The following is a 17055-nucleotide window of genomic DNA, read 5'->3' as shown; positions in this document are numbered from 1 at the left end:
AAGAAAAAAAAAAAAAAAAAAAAAAAAAAAAAAAGGAACCAAAAGCACCGGTAGATTGTCTTTTCTTCATGGCATCTTTTTGTTTTTACCAGAGGAAAAAAAAAAAAACACTTTCACCATCCTTATGTGCATACTGTCTGTCTGTCAGTTTATTTTTCTTTTTTATAAATCAGGAAGATATGATTTGTTATGTAACAGCCTGTACAACGCAACATACAGAAACAAAAAAATACAAATTAAATTGTACAAAGCAGCACTGGGCCATAAATAACCCATAATAATATTTTTCACATTTTTTGATTGGAAGTTTTTCCTTTGCCAAACCCCGTAGATCTTCCTTCAGCTGCTCTTAGAAGATGACTGAGCTTCTTTTTTTTTTTTTGAAATTATAATTATCGAGTTTGACTGATCAAAACTGTGCCTTTTTTTTCTGAAAAATGTCAGGGGTTTCATGTGTCTGTGAGCAGGTTTATCAAATTGGCAACAGAAAAAAAACAAAAAGAGAAGCTTTTCACATACAATCAACCATTAGGCAGATGTTTCTGGATCAAATAAAACCCATTTGTATAAACATTTGACGAATGTAAATGATGTTAGTTGAAAATAAAAGAGCCCTAAATTAATGAACATTCACATGTAAACACCAGCGTAACCGAAGGTCATGGGATGTATAGGACTCACCCTCCTGATGACCTTGAACTCCTCCTTGGCTTTGGGAGGTCCTGCCAGGTAAACAGAGCCAGACATGATGGTGTGAGGGGGGGTTTAGTAAACGATGAGTGGGAGGAAGTGACGTGGGGAAAACCACTTAAACCTTTTGGCTTCAGTCCTTTTTAACAATCTTTACAAACAGGTTGAGGAAATTCACTTCTTGCCTTATGAGATGAGAAGATGCTACCCTCTTAGCTGTATGAAGCTATTGCCAGGAGACTGTCAGCTCAGGGGGTAAACAGTTAGCCTAGCTCTCTCCACAAGGTAACAAACTCCACCTTACAGCACCTCTCAACGCTCACTAATTAACACATTATGTCTAATTTGTTTAATCCGTACAATAAAACGACAGTCAAATCCGAAATATGCTTTTTTACAGCGTGTATGTGTGCCGGAACTTTCTTGGTTGCCTGGCAACCGACGTAGACTGCCGAATGGTTGCCAGGCAGCCGGCGTAGACTGCCGAATGGTTGCCAGGCAACCGACGTAGACTGCCGAATGGTTGCCAGGCAACCGACGTAGACTGCCGAATGGTTGCCAGGCAGCCGACGTAGACTGCCGAATGGTTGCCAGGAAACCGACGTAGACTATCAAATGGTTGCCAGGCAACCGACGGAGAGTCCCCAAACGGTTGCCTTGCAACTCGATCCCAGCCAAGAACTGTTAAAACGGACAACTGACTCCTTTTTAAAAACGCCGTTTGGATGGATTAAACAAACAAAATATTATATATACATATATAAAGTATATATAGTTTTAATTCGTGAGCTTCGGGAGAGCTGTTAAGTAGGTTAAGGGAGAACAAAAGTAGCTTTATCCCCTTGTTTACAGTCTTTATGCTAAGCTTAGTTAGCCAGCTACTAGCTGTAGCTTCATATTGAACACAGGAAAGCATCTTACCCAAAATGTCAATACTTTCCCCCGTCTCCTGTATCAAAACCTACAAAGTCTAGAAGTAAATATATATATGTATATATATATATATTTAAATATCTCACAATGGAGCCTCTCAACACAAGCTGTAAGGCCATACATTTCTCAAATAGACAATTTGGGGGTAAATTTTTCTAACACATTTTCCAGTTTCCTCCTCAGATTTAAAGCCCACTTATGTTTTCCATCTGAAAAGACCAGTTCAAGAAATGATGCTGGGCCAGAACATAAACTGATAAAGTAGCCAGACTTGCTAAAGTGGAGACACAAAGAGGACAGCAACATATAGTACATGTGTAAACATTTTTTTTTCCTTCCTCCAGTTTTAAAATCTTCCCCACCCCCCCACTAAAGAAGTCACAATCACAGGACACTCTTGGGTTCATTCTCAGATTCAAGTGTCTTTCTGGGTTGTTTTTTTTCTTCGTATATTTTTTGAAAACACTGTCACTCTTTTTTTTTTTAAGCTTTTTTTGTTTTGTTTTTTGACCCACGTTTCAGTCTTTTTTCTTTTTTTTTTAGGTGGCGGTCCGTTAACGTGCAGGTTGGCAGGGGACAGCTCCTCCCAAAATGAAAACACTGACCAGAGCAGAGATGATTGAAGTGTTAAAATAAGTGCCAGAAAAAGTAAATAAGCTGTTTGTGAGGGTGGAAGAAAATATGTTGTTGGGAAGAATGAGAACAAAACAAAAAACGTGGCAAAAAGCGAATGAACTAACGTGTCGTGTCGATGAGGAGTTAGTTTTAAAAATCGCCCACGAGTGTCCGAAACATAAAGTGCAGGCAGTGTCTGTTCTTCTTTGAAACCGCCGTAGCCCCCGGCCATTAAAAGAGTCCAAGAGCAAACAACCAAAAACCAACAAAATAATCTAATCAATAATGCTGAATTGTCAACAATCCACAGTAGGAACAGCTGGATTCCAGAGGAGTCTCTCACTCAAGGCAGGGGTTGGATTTGGTTGTCAGTTTATTAAAAGTATGAGGAGCTCCATGTGGAGGACCCTCCTCACTTCCACCCGAATGCCTCCTCCCGTCTCTTCGTTCACTCGACCCGGATGAGCAGACCGTAGAGGAGCGTGCCGCCCTGTTCCTTGGTGATCCACTCGATCTCTGAGTTACTGAAGCGAGGGTCCAGGGGTTCGCTGTGGCCAAGCGTCTGAGGTCCGACCTTGTAGGAGCCAGGACGCACACACACCTGGAATCCCACCTGAGCCTGGTGGCAGCGGTGAGAACGAGGGTCCTGAAATCTGCATGAGGAGAAGAACTATTAGTAAGTGGGTACGAGGGTTTTCTGCACATAAAAAGTGATTTTCTGAACCACTTACTGCACTTTGGGGGCAAAGATCTCCATGCCGGAGTAGCGCATAGTGGGGGAAAGCCGCACTCTGGGAACCTCCCTGCCAGGGGCGCTATTCTCCTCTGGCTCGCTGTAGCCATTAGGCCCCTCTGCCTTCACCGGGGATACTGAGAAGATGGACGAAGTTCCTGAAGCAACAAAACGACTAGTTATTTAGAAGCTACTCTTCTGTTTTTTGTCAGAAACAAGAAGTCAGCTTCTTGGTCAGAACCTCTGTTCCTCTGAGGAGGAACCAGTGATTTTTCCTACCAGGCAGCAGTTGACTATGGTCCAGTGTGCGTCGCAGAGCTCCTACACTGGTGCCGTGATACGCTATGTGCCACTTCTTCAGTGCGTTAGAAACCTCACAGTGGGGCTTGATCCTGCACAAAGAGGATACATGCATTTATAGACACATTCTTATCCCCTAAACTTCATAGAAATGTAAGAACAAATAGATTAGCTTTGCATGTTGGCAAGTAAAAAACCTCTACAACTGTGCACGGAGAACACAATCTATGTTGAAATGTTTCTCTCCGTATAGATGTACACCCTGGACCCTGGACCCTGGAACTCAGGCAAATACTCACCTAATCTTGTTAGTTTAGTGCCTCACACCTCTATCATGTGTCTGACTGTGAGGTCATACTCTCACCTGAGGGCAAAGCGGCACCACCCAAAGGGCAGGGCGTAGTCCCGGGGCGGCTCTCCCCTCTTGTAATAAGCTTCGTCGCCCCGAAGTTTGTGGCAGGACTCACAGTAGCACAGGTTGTACTTTGCGTCTTCGTTAAAATAGCCATCTTGTGGACGGTGGAAGAAGACAAGAGGTCATGATTGCTATGTGATTTTTTATTTTTGATCTGAGGCAGATTATGTTGGAAAAGTTGGAATAAAACTCACCTGGTAACGTGAGCAGCTCCTTGAATCGTGAGCACAGTGCCTGGTACTCGCAGGTCTTGTTGGGGTTGACCTCTGGAGGGGGCGTCCAGCACACACTCTCTTTGATACCTGTATCAACAAGGTGACAAGCGGGTCAAACTCAGGACCGAACAGAACCTCGACGAAAAGATGAACAAACAGTAACCGCTGGCTTCTTACCGTCAACCATGTCCGCCTTCTCCATGTCGCCCTGACAACGGGTCTCACCGCTCTCTCCACCCACAGCTGGCACGTTGTTTGTTACTATAGTTACCTGTAACCAAGCATTTAAGTAAGTAATAATTGATCAGTCTTTTCTCTGCTTTATTTTATTATTGCAATTGATTGTCTTTAAAATTTGGACTGTTGGTTGAATTAACTCCTTTACAGTATGCGTGTCTGTAGCACCGACCTGTTCACACTGGCCGTAGAGGTCAATGAAAGGGTAGCAAGGCGAAGGAATGTCCTGCGCCGCAACACCCTGGTCCATGCCGTTGACGTAGAGGTGGAGACAACTGTTGGTGTCCACCAGCAGACCCAACACCGTCCCCTCTGGGCAAGTGTCCAGATTAGGACCATAGTTCTCACATGTCTGAGGTGATTAACAGAAAAGAACAAAAAAGTGTTTGAACGGGAGAGAAAAGAGAAGATCGTTTGGAGGGATGACGGTGAAAGAAGAGCAGCGAGAGAGCGAGACAAAGACGAGAAAAGATCAATCAAACAGTCAATGAGGCTGATGTCAGTGAGAGCACAGTGAGTTTGTCATGTGAGACAGAAATCAATAAACAACTCCCGACGCGACAGACAGATTCTGTGTGTTTAACTGTGCGTGTGTTTACCTTTAGGGAGTTGTGGAAGACGGAGTCTCTCTGCAGCAGCCAGGCGGAGCGTTTCAGACAACACGCTGTCGAGGGGAAGTTGAGCCGGTCGGGGGAGTGACCGATCACCCCTAACGACAGCGATGACGTCCATGATGGGTTCAGGCGGTCGATCTGAAACTGATGACCAGAGAGAGGTTGTTGACAGACTGAATCGAAGCACCTGCACCTCATACTGTACGGTAAAGTTACCTGGAACAGCTGCTGACGAGCCAGCGGCTGGGCGGTGACCAGCAGGCCCTGGTTGTAACTGGACACTCGGGCTGCCGTCAGGTTCTGGTTGGACAGCTGGATGTTTTTGCCGTGGTTTTCCAGGAACGCCATGGCGGTGGGCACCGACGCGCACGGCTCGGTCTCAACCTGGAGGCGACAAGAGGTAACGCAATGAGTCTGAGTTTCTCTTTAAACCGCCGGCGCTGCTGTCCCTCTCTTTATGCTCCTACCTCTCTCACGGGGGTGCTGTCCTCCTCCCCTTCGCTGCAGCTGTCCGAGGACAGCGAGGGCGCCTTGACGCTTTCCATGTCCTCCATCAGCGAAGAGCTCACGATGGACACCGCCGTTATCCGCCCGTACAGATCCAAAACTGCATACACATTCTGGGAGGAGCCGGAAAGAGATGCTGGATGGTAGTGTGTGGACAAATAGCTGCGTACTGTGGATATGTGTGTGTGTGTGTGTGTGTGTGTGTGTGTACCTTGGCTACTGCAGTCGCTGCAGGTCCCATGTCCTCTCCGTCAATGAAAATGTGCATTGTGTCATCACTGCACCTCTTCACACCTACACGGTTCCCAACCTGAGAAACAATCATATTCAGAGAAGAATTAATAACACATTACTACTTTAATTGTTTATAATTGACCTTATATCTTCTGTATCTTTCAGATCATCAACTGGATCGTAATCACAAAATCTTCAGGATTCAAGGACTGGACTTAAAGTCTGTGTGTCCGCAGCCTTTATTACCTGAAGATCAATATATACCTGCTAAATGTCAAATATTGACGCATTCCTCTGCAAACTTCTGTTCTTTTGTTTGCATAGCAGTTCTTAATTAGTCATTAGTTAAAAAGAAGTCATATATTTGAAGACGTGAGAAGAGGTAGACAGCTGATTTTTCTTAAGCTTCTCTGGCAGGCAGTGATAGGTGTTTAGTCAGGGCTTTAACGCAGCCAGAGGGGCTCTGTCAATGAATCGGAGACAGAATGAGAGATTATTAAGGGGTGTAAAGGTCTTTGATACGACCTCTAACTAGATTTAACTGTGCTTCCAGCGATCCGTAACATTTAAATTGATTGTAAATCTAGCAGGTCGCCGTGAAGAGCTTGCCAAAACTCGGAGAGAAGTGATTGCAGAGCCGGGGAGGTGCAAGCTTACCGTCAGCCGGTCCAGTGAGCAGCAGTAGTTCTGGCGCTGCAGCACACCATTGCGACGGACCTCAGAGCCGCAGAGCAGCCAGGTGACCTTGGTGCGAAGCTGCGGGAGGGAGGGGGAGAGACCTGACAGCGGGCAGGACGGCAGCTCCGGAGGTGCCAGCGTGGTCAGGCCGACATGCAGCGAGCCGCACCACTGCTCATCCACTTCATCAATCCTCACCTGCAGAGGGAAACATAAACCACGTCACGTTTGATGAAGGAAATGTTCATTACAATATAACACAGATACTGGAAATTAAGACGCCAACATGCACATCTTTCATGTCGAGCCCTCGTTTACCTCAAACAGCTCGTCTGCTTTGAGCTCCTTCGCGCTGAACACGATGCCGTGAGCGTAACCGCCAACTCGGACGGCCTGGCAGCCCTCGCCGAGCAGCACCACGTTCTTACCGTGTTTGCCATGGAGCCGGTGGGCAACGCCTGCTACTACACACACGAGACGACAAAATATGTAGATGAGGACAACTGATGTGAGATATTTTTGACTTTACTTCCTTTAATCTACTCTGTAACTTCACTTTTGACCAAATAAATACAAAAACACATTTCAGGCCAAAGTATTTTTAAACATACATACTATAAAATCTTAGAAAATGTTTTCATACAGATCCAAAATGTCTGATTTTTACCTGGTGAGTGGATAGGGAAGCTCTTCTCAGTGATGTTGCTGGTACACAGGCTGTTGTCCAGCGGGCCTGAGGAGCTGGTGATTGACACCTGAACACACTGACCATACAGGTCGATCACAGCATACACCTCTGAAAAAGAGAGAGAGAAAGATGAAGTACTGAGTCATCACATGAAACAATAACCTCCAAACTCAAACAAATCCACTTACAGCTGAGTCATTTCTGACTTCTGACTCTTTACCTGGTGGCAGACCGGAGCAGGCCACACCTTGGTCTACGCCATTGATGTAATAGTGGAGGTCGCCGCTGGCTGAGCGCATCATGCCGATCCGTGAGCCGGTGGTCAGAGAGTCAAGGTCACAACCGTAGTTGTTGCGCATCGTGTTGCCGTCCTGCATGATGGCCGTTCCACTGTGAAAAAAACAAAAACAAGAGAAGGTTTTGAACTCTGGTTGAGATTTTAAGAAGTCAATAAACAGCTAACTGCACAGTAACACGTCGTTACCTGAGCATCCAGGTGTCGTAGTCGATGTCGGTCATTGTGTTTGGAAACTCAAGCTCGTCTGGCCTGATGGCCGTCACTCCTGGACGCACGGGAGGGAAATCAGCGAAACGTGAAAACAATTTTAAATTAGTAAAATGCTGCCGCAGAGATTAACGTTTGGTAACATATGGAAAAAACACGAGCACGGCAGAAAAGGCTCACCTGCTTCTATCGAACCTGACCAGCGGTCCACCATCTTCTGAATGATGATTTCAAACAGCTCTCCATCTCGAAGGCACCTGCAAGGAGGAAACAGGTTTAAATCCTGAGGCGGGTCATCAAATTCTGAGTGCTGAAACTCAGCATTATATATTTAAATATGTATTCTTAATGTAGGTTTATTCACCTTTTAAAAAGACCATGTCAAATTATCCGTTACCTGTTTGTGTCTGGTGACAACTTGACCACATTACAAATAACAATGACTGGTTCGGTTGGCTCTAACAAAAACATGCCTTCAGTTTATCCTAAATACTCAGTAGTGGGCTCAAAAAGACACTTCAATGACTAAAATCTTGAAATACTTTGCACTCTGCTGGGTTGTTCATCAATCTGTCCCACAAATTAACAAAAACTGAGACCGCCTTCTCACCTTCTGTCCCTTTCTGCAGGTAACTGAAGTTAAAACCGAGACACAGATGGCAGAACTGATGTCGAAGCCGCTCGATAAACATTTGCACCAGCTGTTAAGGTGTGACACTAGCGCGCCTCTGCTCTCGACTTTCATGTCTGAAAACCTAAACACGGTGTGAGATGTGTTGCTCACGGCGTGCTGCGTAAGTGTTAAAGTGCACCTGTTGGAAATGACAATGGCGTCGTTGAACTCGCTGCGGCAGTTCTGACGCAGGGCGGTGCGCCCCCCGTTGGTGATGACGGCGTTGGTGCCGTGCAGCTGGTGGAAACGCAGGTCGTTGGTCGTGCAGGCCCCGCCTACCGAGCAGGGGCTCCCGGGCGACATGGCCGTGGGGCCCTCCGAGCTGTCCTCTGGTAGAGGGGGGAGGTCGACTAACAAAAGGAGGAGACAAGGTGAAATAGTTAGAAGTAGGATTTCAATTAAAGTTCAAAATGGAGTTTCTCCTCCTCCCTCTCTCACCCATGTCGTCCATGATGGTGGCCTGAGCAGCCTGGCCGTAGAGGTCGACCACGGCGTAGACGCTGGGTGGGACGTTCCAGGCTGCCGGGCCCTGAGCCACGCCGTTTACAAAGAAGTGGAGGCTGCCGTCTTCTTTCCGCACCACGCCTACTGTGTCACCAGCCTGCCGGAAAGAGGGAAAATTACGGGTTATAAAAAGAATTACCGCCAAGGAGAAGGTCAGCATTATGGGAGGATGAAGGGGGACAGAGTGTGTCAGCTGAGATATATAAAAAAAGGAAATGTCACTCGCCTTCAGCCGGTCCAGGTTGTGTCCGTACTCGTCTAATATCGTCGTTCCGTTGTGCATTACGCCATTCCCCGTCATCATCCAGGTCCCTGGAGAACAGTAACAGATTTAGAAACACGGGTCCTGTTTGAATCATCAAACAATCATCAGCTATAAACCTGCTTTACCTGAGCGCAGGTTGGTCATGGTGGAGGGCAGCTGCAGGTACGCGGGGTTGTGCGTCGTGACCCCGATTTCGATGGAACCCGCCCACTTGTCCACCATCTTGTCGATGCGAACCTGGAACACCTCGTTGGAGCGCAGCGGCCGGCTGCTCAGGACGACGCCGTGGTTGAAGTCGTCGGTCGCACTGTGGGAGCAGCGTTACCAATGTGAGTTACGCGTTATGGGCACAATCGAGATTATATAAGTAGAAATATTATTTTTAGACGAGGTAAGTGGACTTTTATACGTCACACATCACATTTGCAGTCAGAGCCTGAAATTTAACCATAAGGATCAAAATCATGTAAACACAACACGGGTGGCGGACTCACTGTGGTCGCAGCGCCGTCCTGCCGTCACTGATAATGGCAGCTTTCTGGCCACAGTTGGCGTGGAAGAGCAGCCGGTCAGGCCCCTCTGGGTCAGGGGTGAGGGAGAGAGCTGGCCTGGGACGACCGACATCCGGCGATAGAGCCCTCATGATGGCGTTGTTGCGTCTGAGGCGGTCACTGTGGTTGTGGTTGTGGACTATGGTGACTTTGACGGCCATGCCGTAGAGGTCGACCACGCCGTAGACCACGCCGGGGGTCTGGGCCGCTGCAACACCTAAAGGAAAGACGCCGTGAGTGGTCGTGAGTGGAGACAGAGGCACTTTAATCACAGTTGCAGTATTTCTCGCGCTGCGACGCCGTCTCACCTTGGTCGATGCCGTTGATGTAGAAATGGAGCGCTCCGCTGGCTTTGCGCATCAGCCCTATGTGATCTCCCTCCTGAACGTGGACGAGAGGCGTTGTTGGAGATTATGAAAACAGACACGTGTGCACAGCAGGTCACAGAATGGGTGAAATGTGTGTGTGTGTCTTCGCAAACCTGAAGTTCATCGAGGCTAAATTCACAGTATTCCCTGCGGGTTCCTTTCCCGTTGGTCAGTATCCCACAGCCACTCATCATGATTGTACCTGATATAAAAACACCCAGAATAACTAAATCACACCTGACAGCTCCTGTTGTGTTTAGTACAGTGTCTCCTGTGTGTGTGTGTGTGTGTTACCTGAGCGCAGATTGGTCATAGTTGCAGGATAGTCCAGGTTGTTGGGATTGTGTGTGGTCACGCCGATCTCTATCGAGCCCGACCACTTGTCCACTAGCTTATCGATACGAATCTGAAAGAACAGAAACACGTTGAAATATTTCAGGTACAGAGAATCTAAAACGAAGAGATCTTCTCTGATCTGCCTCAAGCACGGTGATTAATAAGCTGATTCTTTGTCTTTATCGTATCAAACATAACAAATAACTCTTTATTCTTTATTGTTATCGTTTAGTAGTGCTTGACCCAATCTCTATAAACACATATCTGCATGTTAATGCAGAATCTGTAGACAAAGGAACAAGATTTTGGCAGAAGTAGTTCTGGTTTCTGTTTGTCGTCCAATCTGCTGTCATCTGATGACGATTTAGCTTCTAGAGACGATGTTAAACAGCTGGATCAGTTAATTAATGGACTGAAATCTTTGATAATCAATCAAACGTTTGAGTTATTTATCAAGCAAAAATATTATTAGCAAAAATTTCCTTGTTTGAAATCCTTAGAAATGAAACATCTGAAATCTGAAGATGACACTTTGAGCTCTGAGATATTCACAGATTAAATCGATGAAGTGTCTTGTCTAGACTATACTGTGTGATAAGCGGAATATCTCGTTGAGTTGTGTGACTGTAAACACCTCGAACATCTCGTTGTGTCGGAGCGGCCGGTTGGTCATCACCACGCCGTTGTTGAACTCGTCCAGCGGTCTCCTCCGCTCCGCCGTCTTGTTGTTGTTGCTCAGTTTGATCAGCGTGCCGCATTTCTCGTGGAAGAGCAGCGCGTCGTTGGTGGTCATCCCACCTGTCACAACCCCCGACCCGACCCCTCCGTTACCGGCGGGGCTGTTATTAGTATTTCCACCTTCTCCAGGACCGCCTGCTCCTCCTCCTCCTCCTCCTCCTCCACTCCCTCCCGTTGTCCCTATTCCGCTGTCGCTGTTGACAGCACCTCCTCCGCTGCTGCTGCTCCCTCTGTCGTTTCTGGAAGAGGAGTCAGTTCCTGAATTTCCTCCTCCGCTGCCGCTTCCCGCCCCTCCTCCACCTCCGCCATCCCCTCCTCCGCCCTCGTCCTCGGAGCGATAAAAAGATACTATTGCGTTGTTGAACACGTCGAACAGCTGGTGCTCCGTTAGAACTGAAGAGAGAGAGAGAGAGAGGAGAAGAACATGAGTTCTGCACGACGTCCATCAATCAGCTGATCTGCGGAGCGTCTTCTTACCCGTGTCAGGGTCCAGGTTGTTGGGAAACTTGTCTGGTCTGCTGTGACTGCAGCTAAGCTCAGGCACTGACATGGAGGAGTGACAACAGGTGAGAACAACAAATCCCAGAATACAGTTTGGTAAAAGTGACCACACTGATAAAAAAAAAAAAACGACCACCTACCTTCATCTCCGTTCAACATTCCACTCATCGCTGCCACATTCATCAGTGCTGTGATCCCTGCATCCTCCCGCACCCCGCACACCACCACCTCTTCCTCCGCATCCTCCTCCTCATCCTCCTCCTCCTCTTCCTCCTCCTGCTCTATTGTCTCTTTCTCCGTGGAGGGCGGTGGCGGCTCACAGCTCACCACCGTCACTTGAGTGCACTTGCCGTACAGGTCCACCACTGCCCAGAGTTTCGGCGGCAAGCCGCTCGCGGCCGCGCCGCAGTCCTGCCCGTTCACCCAGAGGTGGAGCTCCCCGCGGGAGCTGCGCTGGATGCCCACCCGGTCGCCCTCGGCTAGCTGGTCAAGGTCGCGGCCGTACTCCTCCAGGACCGAGCGACCGTCTCGTAGCACCGAGCAGCCCGACACGATCCAGGAGCCGCCTTTAAGGCCTGTAGCGCTGCTGGGGAAGTCCAGCGCGGCAGGGTCGAGGGCCGTCACGCCAATCTCAATGGAACCGCTCCACGAGTTCACCTGAGGGGGAAACAGGAGTAAATGAATATTCAAATGATCCACTGTACGTTATATTTATGACACATCGTGGCCTTCGGACGAGGATATAAGACACTGGCAGCTACGGTAAAAACAGATCCAGACATAAAAAGTAGTAACAAAACGGTTGTCAGCAGCTGTTACTCTGAGACTCGACACAGAAAGAGCGTGGCACTGTGCTAAAAACTGCAGATGGATGTGAAAAACAAAGTGTGCCCTGTTTTTGATCCATCTTGTTATTTTTAGTCGTTCTGTCGGGGAGCGCAGAGAGCGCCGCTTTGAAAATAACAACGACTGTGCGTCCGACAATTGCAATTCATCTCTCATTACACGATGCACCATCATCCGCTACATCAGCATCCCGTTTCCAAGATGAGATGTTAAAGACACACTGATGTAGAACGCTGGTGCACATCCCGGTCTATATTTAGTATTACATCTCGCTGACGTTACGGTCGACTATCTCATCCGTCATCTGTGACCGCTTCCTCCTCGCCGGGGTTGCGATGGGCTGGAGCCTAACCCGGCCGATGTGGGGCAAGAGGCGGGGTACGACCTGGACAGGTCTATGGTCAGCTAACAATCTCAAGTGGGGGTCACGCTGCCTGACCTGTCCATTTCATACGCTCCATTTCTACCTCCAGCAAGGAGCTTATGATTTCGATGCTGTTTGTTTGTTCACAGGAAAAACCACAGGCCTGTGTTTAACATTGTGAGATAGGTCAGATGTAATACAAACACAGTGGTTGTGCTTGCGTATCAAAGAAGACTGAGTGCAGGTCTCGAAAACCTGGAGAGATTTGTGTGTGTGTGTGTGTTACTGAACTAAAGGTGCAATAAAACAGAAACCTTCAGCCGCTTGAGCTGACGCTCCTACCTCCTTTATCATGTTTTCTTCTTTCCACTGTATAGTGACAGAAACAATAAACGAGCACTCTCATGGAAACACGGGTGTCTGTGGTCCAGCTGTGGCGGTTAAACCTGTGCACGCGGAGCGAAGAAGAGTCACAACGTCCGCGGAAGACTCGAGACATTCAAAAACAAACGCTTCCCTGCAAAACTCCCTTTTGTCTTTGCGTGACATTGGGATCAGATCGCATAACACGAAGCCCATGGTGTCCATGAAACCCAAAACTCAACATAAGCTCACAATAATGTGATACTTTATCGATCTCCGGGGAGGGTGAATTCTATTTTTTTCCGTGAGTCCTGCTGCCTCCATAATGTGGATGACAGAGTGCAGCATCAGCTACAAAAAGCGAACCCAGTGCAGCTGGTGGAGATTCAGAGTCCTGCTCGGAGACGCCTCAGCCCGGCAGATGCTTGCCGTCACAAGGGCACGAACCCACGTCATCCCGCTGAGGAGTGATGTCCTGGCTCGCTGCGCTCCACTCGCTCCGATCCCCTCCTCCGAGAGAGAGCGACACCCGACAAAAAGCCATGCAGCTTTTGTCCCTCGAGAAGAGAGAATCGAGTCAAAAGTACTCCGACGTTATAAGATCAATGTTCAGCCACTCTCCTTCTTCCCCTCCTCCGGTACTCCACAGGATTCAACTTGGCAGATATCCACCCTGATGAAGCGACCTTGAGCATAACATTGAAATCCTACCAGCTTCCCGGGATGTTTCTCTGCGGCTCACACTCCGTGCCGAGGCGGAAAATAAAACAACAAAACAAAACAAAACAAAAAAAGATCTTCGGAGATCAATAACAGTCCAAAAATATCGTCCACTCCTCTCCTCGCTCTGTCCTCATGGTGTCCCTCCTCAGCTGTGTGTGGCAGGTGCTATGTAAGGCAGTGTGCTACGAAAGCCCGGGTATCTGGGTTAACCGATTTAGAAGTAACTCAGCCTGACCGGGTCGCTGTGTGGAGGAGACAGACATCTCCTTCCTTTGCACATTCACTTATGTAACAGCCAGCCTGTGGGTGTCTGCCTTTCAGTCGCTCTCTCCCTCTCTCTCTCTCTCTCTCTCACTGAAAAGACCAACGAGTACGGGACACAGAGGAGGACCATGAGACGGGCTTTTTGAAAAAGAATGAAAAATGAATTGCCATGAAAAGCAGGGATGAAGCACCGCAGAGGGGGGGAAGCTGCTCCTCTCACAGACTTAATGTGTCGGAAAAGACGAACAAAAGTCACAAAAATTATCTAATTTTAACTTTTTTAAACAGCCGCCAACATTTGAAATATTGACACAATTGGATTTTTAACCTCACCCCAATTTTAAAACACCTATTACCTCTTAGTAACATATTCCATGCAGTCAATCAGCTGACGCTTTTATCCAAAGTGACTCACAAAAAGGGGATACGGTGCGTCAAGGACGTGTTAGTGCAGCGATAAGTACTACTCGCATAGAAAGGGGGGTAGATGTATCATGTCCAGTTGTTGGTGGTGTTGGAGAGGAGGTCCTCTCTGAAGAGCTGGAGGTTTTTGAATGTAGAATGGGACGCCCCTGATCTGGTAGGAAGCGGTAGGACGTCCCACCAACCAAACAACAGATGTAGGCGCAGAACCGGAGCATTAGAGATTTTAAAGATTTTTTTTTTGGCCTTTTATGCCTTTAATGATAGTACAGCTGAAGAGAGAGGGGGAGTGACGCGCAGTAAATCAGCCGTCCAATGCGGGATTTGAACCGGGGCCGGCTGCAGCGAGGACTATAGCCTGCACACACGGGGCGGCCGCTTAACCCACTACGCTACCGACCGCCCGAAGCATTAGAGGTTTTAATATCGCAGCTGGAGCAAACAACAGAAAGTCTACTTACAATAAATCTAGAAGATTGTGAATCAGCCTCACAATTCAAAAGTTATGCTTCAAAAAACAGCGCCGCCATGGTTACGGATTGTTTTCCTGTCGATCAACTAATCGGTTAAATCAGCTAATCATTCCAGCTGGGATTAAAAAAGGAAACATTTCCAACTACAATTTGTGAGACATATGTCGGATCATTCCACTAGACGAAGCTTTAAATACAAACCCTATAAACCACTCTGGTTAAGCCATCTGTCCAATAAATCACTTCATTTTGCTCGTTGCTCTTTTGGTTCATTTTTCCAAACATCCGTCCGTCCCATTTCTGGAGCTTAGTGGATTGTCAGTGCACGAGGACGAGGGCAGTCGTGCCAATCTGGGCGCTCGGTGATGGAAAAAGTATTGATTTCCAAGCAGGCAATTGCATGTCATGACGGAGCAGGAGGCCGTTTATGAGCGCTCTCATCAAGGCCGAGAGCGAGCCATAAGGGATGGGGAATCATTCACATGCAGTAGGTGCTATTAAACTACAGCTTTTGTCGCATCATGGCAAGATTTCCTCGACGATGATGCATCCTGATGACCTGGACGCGCTGTCATTCAGAGGGTGGCCCGGTTAGGCAACCCCCGGGCACCAGAGCTCCATGTTGTTGACAGTCCCCCGGTAAAGACAGTTTGCAGACTGCAGACGGCAGAGGCCAGTACAACAGACAGACAAGCACGCCTACGCTGATAACAGCCAGAATGTAAACACTGTGCACCGGCTACGATATGATACGAGGGAGAGTCAGATAAACACTGTGACGTCTTCACGTCATAGCTCAGGGCGACATATTTCAGGGGCAGGACTTTGTTGGGAGAGCAGTAGAAGCGGTTAACGGTCATGTATCTTGTAAAAACAAACTATAAATACAAAAAAAAACGATGGATTTATAGAAGTAAACGACAGATCTGTGACGGAGATAGATTAAGATTAAGTTTAAGATTAAGAGTTGTTAAAAAAACGATGGATTTATAGAAGTAATGTGGAGAAACGACAAGGACATGAAGACACTGGAGCACTAAAACACTCTTATAATGAAAAAAAAAAAGTCAATTAAAATGCAATTAAGGCAGCAAACAACCTGGGAGTGTGTGTGTGTGTGTGTGTGTGTGTGTGTGTGTGTGTGTGTGTGTGTACACCAGTGGTAAATGTGTTCATGCTGCACACAGGTCTTAGTATGCCCAATGTTTGCTTCTTATATATTATATATTAAATATATATATATATATCTGACACATAGCAGCTCATTGTGTGTGTGTGTGTGTGTGTGTGTGTGTGTGTGTGTGTGGGCTTATAAATACGCTTTAATTCTTGGTAGTGTGCGATCCCGATAAGGTGAACAAGTCTATTCGAAGATGTATGTATTTGTTGTGTTTTTTTGTTTAAGCAACCCTGTATTGGGACTGTATCAATGTGCACTGGCGTTCAATTCACTAACTGCATTCTTGCTTTTCTGTGCTTCAGTTCGAGCCGCGGATGGATGCTGTGGGGGAAGGGAACTGGCTAAACCTCAGTGTCCCCTGGAGGGCAGAGGTGGATAACTTATGGCCATGCAGTGGCAACGTGCAGCCTGGCAGCTACTTCTCTGGCACTGGATTTTCCTATTTCGGCGCCTCAGGTGGGAAACACTGTGCTTATTATAGAAATATAGGCAAGTGCTAACACTCTTCATAGAACACAACGTTTTCCAAGAGGCCGAGTTTATATCTGAGTAGAAATTGTTTTTAATGTGTAAATCTGTTGAGTTTTTTTTTTTCTTGCAGATTTCCCGTGTGCGGATGATGCTGTCAGGGTTGAATTTGGGGGAAATTTCAGTAGATGGATGGAACCATGATGAGCCTCATGGCTCCTGGGATAAGCTTATGTTCAGTTTAGTGGCCAATAGTAAGAACAGGTAGCGTATAAATCAGACATTTGAATTGGCAGACCTGTCTGCACAGTGATGATGTCTCTCTCTCTCTTGAATTTGCAGAGCTCACTGTCGAATTGTGCGAATGGAGGTGCCGTTGGTGCCAGTTTGTCAATCGATTTCAAGAGAGTGGCGGTAATCTTCATGCAGATTCTCTAGAAATTCATCGATATACTGCTGAATCAAGAGGTGGTACATCGACTGTCCAGTCTAGCGTCCCACTTAATGACCTTATGGAGAGAGGGTCGGTTTGGGCCATTGGAGGTCTCCTAGGTGAATTAAACAACAAAGCGTGTCTCAAATCATCTGCGCAGTCCTGGTAGCTTCAAATTTAAGATCCTATATTATCACTAAGATGAATTTGATCTGCAG

At 47.3% G+C, this 17055-nt stretch overlaps 1 protein-coding gene across 2 annotated transcripts; it reads right to left on the bottom strand.

The window, feature by feature from the left end:
- Positions 1 to 122: 122 nt before the first annotated feature.
- neurl4 (neuralized E3 ubiquitin protein ligase 4) lies at positions 123 to 13006 on the bottom strand. 2 transcript variants are annotated; one of them, XM_019268822.2, is made up of 29 exons: positions 12853 to 13006; positions 11441 to 11957; positions 11277 to 11342; positions 10696 to 11192; positions 10020 to 10131; positions 9839 to 9927; positions 9666 to 9738; positions 9301 to 9574; positions 8932 to 9113; positions 8768 to 8853; positions 8476 to 8638; positions 8177 to 8387; positions 7545 to 7621; positions 7344 to 7443; positions 7080 to 7249; positions 6839 to 6967; positions 6490 to 6635; positions 6151 to 6369; positions 5471 to 5569; positions 5220 to 5372; positions 4969 to 5136; positions 4738 to 4896; positions 4311 to 4490; positions 4079 to 4172; positions 3881 to 3988; positions 3636 to 3780; positions 3251 to 3363; positions 2970 to 3129; positions 123 to 2891 (listed from the first exon to the last, which is right to left on the bottom strand). In XM_019268822.2, exons 1-29 carry the CDS (start codon positions 12862 to 12864, stop codon positions 2687 to 2689), a joined length of 4707 nt encoding a protein of 1568 aa, XP_019124367.2. In that variant the 5' UTR covers positions 12865 to 13006; the 3' UTR covers positions 123 to 2686. The 2 variants fall into 2 exon arrangements, with proteins under 2 accessions (XP_019124367.2, XP_027143740.1); XM_027287939.1 differs by having other exon boundaries at positions 7344 to 7422; positions 12853 to 12879.
- Positions 13007 to 17055: the final 4049 nt, after the last annotated feature.

This window comes from Larimichthys crocea, chromosome XIV (genome assembly GCF_000972845.2).
Source record: "Larimichthys crocea isolate SSNF chromosome XIV, L_crocea_2.0, whole genome shotgun sequence".
NCBI lineage: Eukaryota > Metazoa > Chordata > Actinopteri > Sciaenidae > Larimichthys > Larimichthys crocea.
This window is presented reverse-complemented; position numbering and strand designations above follow the sequence as displayed.